We start from the raw sequence: 8622 nt of genomic DNA, 5'->3' as shown, positions 1-8622 counted from the left end.
CGGCAGTGGCAAAAACGTTTGGGAGGGGGGGGGGGGGGGGGGGGGTAGACAAAAAAAAAATCCCCATCACCCCACTCACTTAATTACTGTCAGATGAGCATATTTTGATACCTTACTTGTGACACTGGCAGGACACAAATTGGTGTTGGGTCCAGGGGGCAGAGCCCTCTGAAGTTCAGAGGTTTTATACATCAAATTATCGTCAGATGATAATAGTTTTATACCTTATTTGTGACACTAGCAGGTCAGAAATTGGCGTGGGGTCCAGGGGGTGGATCCCCCGGAATTCAGGGGTTTAATATATATTGGGGCAATAAGTTATATGTTCAGATGAGCATAATATTTGTATACCTTATTTGTGACACTGGCAGCTATAGGTCACGAATTGGCGTGGGGTCAAGGAGGCGGAGCCCGCGGAGGCTCAGGGGTGTAAGGCAATGGATTACTGTGAGATGAGCATCCAGGGGCCCGCCTTAGGGCCATTGGCTGGGTTCGGGGGGGGGGGGGGCAGAGCCCCGGAAGCTCAGGGCTTTAGGCATTTAATTACGTCAGATGAGCATAATTATACCTTATTTGTGACACTGGCAGGTCACTAATTGGCGTGGGGTCCAGGGGGCGGAGCCCCCAGAAGCTCAGGGAATTTTGGCATTTTATAACGGTCAGACAAGCATACAGGGGCCCGCCTTAGGGCCCCTGGTGGGGTCAAGGGGGTGGAGCCCCGGAAACTTAGAGGTTTTACGGTCAGATAAACATATTTTGATACCTTATCTGTGACACTCAGACTGGCAGGACACTAATTGGCGTGAGGTTTAAGGGGGTTTTAAGCATTAAATTACCGTCAGATTAGCATCCAGCCGTCCGCCTTAGGGCCCTAGGTGGGGTCCAGGGGGCAGAGCCACCGGTAGTCAAGGGGTTTTAGGCATTTAAAGGTATTACAAAGTTTTGGTATGGGGTCATGAATTTGGTTCAAATTAACATATTGGAAGCATATGCGTCCCTACAATATTAATTGATCGTTGTCGCGGTTAAAATCGAGTTTAAAGTAATACAATTTATAAATAATAAACTCTTTATGTTGTATAGCGCCCTCTCATGGTCAAGATATTAATTTAGCTATGAAACGATGATTCTTGATTAAAATCGACTGATTAGCTATTCCCGTCTGGAAATTATATATCACAACTACGTAGTCCGAGATTTTCATGGTCGCAGCTACCATTGTACGGCCATAGGCGCTATTTGAAATTTATCAAAATTTACCGGGAGCACCGATAAATTTTTATATTTACTTTTTCTCGAAAACAGAAGTGTTTAAGGGGTTAATTTTTTTAATGCTTATAATACATCCACAGGGGCATCCAAATATTTCAAAATTGTAAAGATTCACTATCCACCCAATTTTCAAAATTTACCAAAACTTTGTATTACCTTTAATTACGGTCAGATGAGCATATTTTGTACCTTATTTGTAGCACTGGTAGGTCATTAATACAGTGCGTCCCAAAAAAAACTATACACTTTTGAAATGGCTGCTGAATAAATAATATATGATTCTGGGGGGAAAAGTTTTATATGTATGGAAAGCTCATAAACTCAACTTTTATATGACACCAAGAGGTCCGAAAATAATTCATGCTTGGGTGAACACTGCTCACTTTTGCAAAGGGTATGAAAATGATGTTGCGCAGGAATTAGCCTTCCTATTTGTGAGAGGTAAATCCTTTGGAGCCTACGGAATTGAGGATGATATGACCAATTTATGATCAATTGTGATACGTTCATGATTTGCTGAGTGAATTTCATGGTTTATTAACCAAATTTTATGCATGGGGGTGATGGTACATGTTGTAATTTCCATGTTACAAACTTTTTTTTTTTTTTTTTTTTTTTACATCTGTGACTTGAATAAAAACCTTCACCCCACATTTAAGTTATTGTAAGATTAGTTGAACATCTCATTGATTTACTTAATAACCAGATGGGGATTATGTAAATTGATTTTTCAAATACGGTTTGTTGACAAAAAGAATGTCACAGATGTTGGCTACTTATTCTTCAGGTTAGATGGGTGATAGATTGAGTGATACATTGTTGATTAGATTAAAAGCTGAATGTTGATTGTCTAATGAATTGTCAAGATATGCACAAGCACACCCAGTCAGAGAGAGAGAGAGAGAGAGAAACAGAGGGGGCATACATGTCCTCTTGACCCTTATCCCATCTACCCAACAAAGTCCTACCCTACATTTCACCTCCCCTGCACCATGTACCATCACCCCGTCCTGACTTCCATGAACACACCACTGAGTCTACCATGGAAAGTTACATTGCTATGCGGTAATAACAAATGCAATTCCTGTTCACTCATGCATAAAATGTTAATCCCATAAACCACAAATTTCACTCAGCAAACCCAAACTCATCATAATTTATCATTAATTGGTCATATCATCCTCAATTCCGTAGGCTCCAAAGGATTTACCTCTCACAAATTGGAAGGCTAATTCCTGCGCAACCTAATTTTCATACCCTTTGCAAAAGTGAGCAGTGTTCACCCAAGCATGAATTATTTTCGGACCTTTTGGTGTCATATGAAAGTTGAGTTTATGGGCTTTCCATACATTGAAAACTTTTTACCCAGAATTATATAATTTTGTATTCGGCAGCCATTTCAAAAGTGTATAGTTTTTATTGGGACGCACTGTAGAGGATTATGTTATAGTTTGATCTTAATTAAGGGTATCTTCTTTTATCTAATTTGTTTACAGACCGTGATCATTGTTGAAGTCTATACTGATCGACTGACACAAATAGCCAAATCTTACTTATGATCACGGTTTGACTCAATTAAAGGTTACTTTGTCTAGGAAATCAGTTCAGTGTTCCTGAATCTCGCGCCAAAGTTATTTGCCGCAGCAGGAGTGGGCGGATTGGACATCTACGTCACGGTACATCTCCCGGCTCAGTGAGGCGGAGGTGAGCTTCGAGTTTCCGCTAGATCACGCTATGCTCCAAACGAAGGCGAGGCCCTCGCCGTGGCGGATGCCCTAGACAAGGCCAGATACTTCGTACTTGGATGTGAGGATTTCATCCTTGCTGTCGACCACAAGCCCCTTATGAAAATAAAAATGTGCTCATTACCCCCCCCCCCCCCGGGGCCCCCCCCCCCCCCGCCACTGAGCGACTTTTCGGCCGGCGCGATTTTCAAATTTTCGGGAGCAAAAAAAAAAAAAAATTGGGCCCCTTCCCTAGGAAATCCTGGATCCGCGCCTGACTACAGGTCTTCCAGGCGTGGATCCAGGGCGGGGGGGGGGGGGGGCGAGAGCGAGAGGGCCTTGACCCCCAACCGCCAACACAAACTTAAGAGAGAGAGAGAGAGAGAAGGTAAAGCGGAGAGTAAGGGAAAGTAAGAAGAGGAAGAAGAAAGGGGGAAAAGAGGGAGATCGGGGCGAAAGGCCTTCGCCACCCCCCCCCCCTTTCAGCAAAAGAGAGAGAGAGAGAGAGAGAAAGAAGGAAATTAAAAAAAGAGGAAAGGTTAAGAAGAGACAAAGGGAAAGGAAGAAGAAAAAGAAAAGGAGAAAGAAGGAGATCGGGGGGCTGAAAGGGCTTTGCCTCCCAGGCTGTTGCCCCCCCCCCCACCCAGCAAAAAGAAAGAGAGAAGGAAGAGAAGGGAAAGAAAAAAGAGGAGATATCAGTTGCCGTTTTCCCGCCAACAAGTTGAGGATCGGGGGGCGGCAAATGGCCCTCCCACACTTTTTTGGTTGGGGGGCAACTGCCCCCCCCCCCCACTTCCAAAAAAGCTCGTCTGAACGTTCATCAACGAGTTCGACTCACTGCAACTCTGATGATTTCACCTCAAAGTCCGGCTCATCGATTCATCGAGCGACCCAATTCGTCACCACCGGCTTTGATGTCTACATTTCTACCATGGCTTCCGACATCAAACGACTCACTGTTTCGTCGTCAAGCGCCCGCCGTTTCTTCTCTTCTCGCCTGAGAGTTTCATCATCATCATCATCATCATCACGAGCGTTAGCATTGAGATTCTTCACGGCTCTTTAGCCACGACAACGAGCTACATCTCTGCCGTCAAGCCTCCGCACCATCATCGCGTGAGCCCCTTCCTTCGTTCTTCACATCTCGTCATATTCATTGGACTTTCAGCGTCATTTCCATTCAGTCGTATGCTTTTATTATGTCATTCCATTTATTTATGTTCATTCTCATTCATGACTATTTAATGTAACTACGTGCAATATTCACATTTACCATTCATGCGATTCTGATCGAATCATTTATTTGCTTGATTGCATGACTACACTGTGCAAGTGTTTTGTCTGCAACATCAGTACCTCAATAAAATAACGAAAAGGGAATACTTACTTTCTTTCATGTATTGTATTGCCAGTGCAACCTAATTGTTTCCTCGTAGCTAAAGTAAAAAGAGAGTTATGTTGTGTGACCAGTGAACACGCCTTTACAATATTCTTTCACAATACCTCACAAACACATTTCTCTAAAATATGATCATTGATCAGACCTCTCTGACTGAAGAGGGTAACATAAAAGTCCTTGCTGTCAACATGGGGAAACTAACAGTCACTTCTGTTTATAAACCACCGGGATCTACATTTGCCTTTACTGAACCTCAATCTTTCAAATATGACCTTGTAAATGTTATTATTGGAGATTTTAACAGCCATAGCACCTCGTGGGAATACGAAGAAATGAATGAGGATGGTGACCTTGCTGAGGCCTGGGCAAAGGCACATCACCTAGTCCATGATGCTAAGCTCCCCCATTACTTCAATAGCTGTCGATGGAAGAAAGGTTATAATCTACACCTGTCCTTTACAAGTGAACAAATATCATGCCAAACCAAGAAACGAGTCCTAGAGCCAATACCACATTCACAACACAGACCAATAACCGTGGACATTACTACTGTTGTGGTACCTCAGAGAGTTCCCCTACGACGCCGTTTCAACTTCATAAAGCTGACTGGGAGAAGTTCGCCATTGATCTAGATGAAGCTCTATCTGATCTTGACCCAGTCCCGACAAACTACGACCAATTCGTCCGGACTGTACAGGAGATACCCAGGAAGCACATTCCACGTGGACGTAGGGAATACTACATACCTGGAATATCAGCTGAAAGTGCCTTGATGTACAAGGAGTACACAAAACTGTACGAGAAAGACCCCTTTTCAGAGGAAACCCTGAGTGCAGGTGAGCTCCTCATGCCAGCAATATCAGAGGAACGGAGGAAGTCTTGGCAAGATCTCATTGAGGGTGTTGATATGACGCACAACGTACAGTAAGAGAGCTTGGTCTACCGTAAAGAAAATCAGCAACAATCCCAAGAAGACTACACCCCATTCTAATGTTACTGCAGATCAGGTTGCCCACCAACTTCTCCTGAATGGCAAATCGGCACACAAGAAACGCCACAAAAGGAATCCCTGGAAACAGGTTGACACAGAATCTACCTGGCACTTTAACAACTTGGAACTCCAGACGGCTATCGACTCCCTTAAGAATGGCAAGGCAGCTGGTCTTGATGACATACGTACAGAACAGATCAAACATTTTGGGCACAATACACAGGAGTGGCTACTCCCTCTCTGTTCGACAACTGCGTAACCTCTACCAGCTTCCTAAAATCTGGCGGAAAGCCAGTGCGATTGCTATCCTCAAGCCATGGAAAAATAACGAAGCAAAGAGCTACAGACCAATCTTCCTGTTGTGCCACCTCTTCAAGTTCTTTGAGCGCCTCATGCTATACAGACAAGCAGGTTTCTGGCCTGGAAGATCGTGCACTGGCCAAGTGCTAAATCTAACCCAGCACATCGAGGATGGTGTCGAGAAGAATGAACCGACTGGAGTTGTGTTCGTCGACCTGAAAGCTGCATACGACACTGTGAACCACCGTATACTTCTCGACAAGCTCGATACCATGACAAAGGACTCCCATCTGACTAAGATTATCCAAATGCTCCTGGAAATTAGACGGCTTTATGTTGAGTTCAATGGGAAGCGCATTTAATGTATACACCAACGACCAGCCAGTGTACCCATGTAGTGACAAGAAGCTTCATATATGCTGATGAACTTGGCATAGCGGCCCAGAGTTCACACAAAGACAAGATAGAAGCCACTCTTTCATCAGCCCTAGACAACCTGACAGACTACTAAAACAACAACTATTATGAAGGCTAACCCTGCCAAGACCCAGGTTAGCTTGTTCCATCTCCGCAACCACAATGCTGGGAGGAAGCTGTCCCTGAAATGGAACGATGTCTCTTTGAAGCACTGCGATCATCCTGTCTACCTTGGAATCACTCTTGACCGAACCCTTTCATGCAAACAGCATGTTCAAAAGGTGAAGGGTAAAGTTGGGACAATTAAGGAACAACCTCCTTCGCAAACTGGCAAACTCGTCTTGGGGTGCCAATTCCTCCACGCTGAGGTCAACTGCTCTTGCGTTGTGCTACTCTGCAGCAGAATATGCCTGCCCTGTATGGGAAAGCTCATCCCATACAAAGAACGTTGATGCAGCCCTCAACGACAGCTACAGATGCATCACTTGCTGCAGCCCACGAATGTAGACAGCTTGCACATCCTGGCCGGCATTGCTCCATCCGATGTCCGCAGAACAGTTGCAATTAGACTGAACGCAGCAGACAAGTTGAGGACACCCGCCATCCCCTTTACTCCCATCAACCGGTCCCTACCAGCCTGAAGTCAAGGAAGAGCTTCCTTCATATACAGTCTAGCTTCTGTCACAATCTCCTCATTCAACCAGAGTGATCTTGTGGGAAGAGAAACGTTGTGAAAACCACCACCATGAAAAGCTACCAATCCCGACGAAGGAACAACTGCCACCTGGCCATATATGTGACTGGAAGACAAGAGTGGGGCAATGCAAATACAACATGCATACATGGGGATACACTGATAACACAGACATCGACTGCGAGTGTAAAACATCCATGCAATCTATGTCGCACTTATTAAGATGCCCACTCCTAGTTGACCAATGCTGCCTGGAATACCTAGTGGCAGCAAAATAGAAGGCTCTTCAGTGTGCAAAAGCCTGGCAGAGCATTTGAGGTCAGATGATGGAGACGAAAGAAGAATACAAAGTGTATAAATCCTTTTCTTGAACATGATATTATTTATTTTTGTTGCTTGATAAATCTTTATAGATATTTATCACAATTAGTAAATTTTAGATGGTTACCATTTCGCTATTTTAAATTCAGTTTCTGAGTTTTGATCGATCGGGTGGGTGGTACATGCACAACATTACTATTATAGGCTCTGTATAAGCTTGACTTGTTAGAACTCTTGTGAGTAATGTGCCCAGGGGCGTCGCTAGACCTTTTTCAGTGGGGGGGGGGGGGGGTGTAGAGGCCAACGATTACCGACAAAACTAGCCACCAATTACCGACAAAATTAAATGTCCCAATATCTACAAATTTAACCCTATAAACCCGGGGCCGAAGGCTAAATTGTTTTTCCTATGGACTATCTATAGTACTTGAGTATGCGCAAATGGTCATTTTCCTCGATGACATATTAATATATGAATTATTTCGTCAACTTAGTCAGCATCATAGCTACATATTTTAATGCAGGCGCGGGGCTAAGATCTTATTTTATTGAGGAGCGGTAGTGAGCAAGCGAATCACTTAAAGGGCGCGCGAGGCGCGCTCATTAGGGGGGGGGGGGGGTGTGGTGATAGGCCTCCCGTGCGAAGCGCGGAAGCTTAGACGTTTCCTTAAATTATTATGAAAAGAAGACGATTTATTGTACCGTTCTCGACTCTTAATCGTTGCCTGAATGAAGTTTCCTCCCTCCCGCGCGAAGCGCGAAAGCTTTGGTGTTTTATTAAATTATTAGAGAAAGCAGACGATTTAGTCGTTGAACCGTGCTCGACTCTTAATCCTTATCTGAATTCAGTTCTCCCCCTCCCGTGCGAAACGCGGAATCTTTGACATTTCCTTAAATTATGAGAGAAAGCAAACGATTCGTTGTACTGTTCTCGACTCCTAATTGGTCTGAATTCAGTTTCCCTTTTCCCGCGCGAAGCGCGGAAGCTTTGACGTTACCTTAAATTATGAGAGAAAGCATTTTTTTCGACTCTTAATCCTTATCTGAATTCAGTTCTCCCCGTCCCGCGCGAAGCGCGGAAGTTTTGACGTTTCCTTAAATTATTAGAGAAAGCAAACGATTCGTTGTACCGTTCGCGACTCCTAATTGGTCTGAATTCAGTTTCCCTGCTCCCGCGCGAAGCGCAGAAGTTTTGACGTTTCCTTAAATTATTAGAGAAAGAAGACGATTCGTTGTACCGTTTTCGACTCTTAAATGGAAAGTCCACCCTGAAATTAAGTTAGTTTTAATAGGAGTAGAAAAATGAGAGAAACAAGTCAGTGAAAGTTTGAGCAAATTCCGATTAAAAATAAGGAAGTTAGGATTTTTGAAGTTGTGATCAATCAAACACAAATTGGCAACTCTATGACGTATCATGCGAGCTCAACTTCCATTTGCTCAGTACTAAAAAAATCTAAAATTTTCATTTTTCCTCAAGAAAAATTTCAACCATACATGCACCCTA

General features: G+C 43.9%; 1 protein-coding gene across 1 annotated transcript; it reads left to right on the top strand.

Annotated features, from left to right (window-relative positions):
* Positions 1-5541: 5541 nt before the first annotated feature.
* LOC115922841 lies at positions 5542-6048 on the top strand. The gene has a single exon (XM_030982567.1). The coding sequence runs from the start codon at positions 5542-5544 to the stop codon at positions 6046-6048; it is 507 nt and encodes a 168-aa protein (XP_030838427.1).
* The last annotated feature ends 2574 nt before the right edge of the window (positions 6049-8622 follow it).

Source organism: Strongylocentrotus purpuratus, unplaced genomic scaffold, assembly GCF_000002235.5.
Source record: "Strongylocentrotus purpuratus isolate Spur 01 unplaced genomic scaffold, Spur_5.0 spur5_scaffold_12, whole genome shotgun sequence".
In the NCBI taxonomy this organism is placed as follows: Eukaryota; Metazoa; Echinodermata; class Echinoidea; order Camarodonta; family Strongylocentrotidae; genus Strongylocentrotus; species Strongylocentrotus purpuratus.
Note: the sequence above shows the minus strand (reverse complement) of the source record. Positions and strands in the feature narration are given on the sequence as shown.

Bases quoted from the DNA above. Each gene is read 5' to 3' on its own strand.
- LOC115922841 (XM_030982567.1), top strand. From the start codon at position 5,542: ATGGCAAGGCAGCTGGTCTTGATGACATACGTACAGAACAGATCAAAC.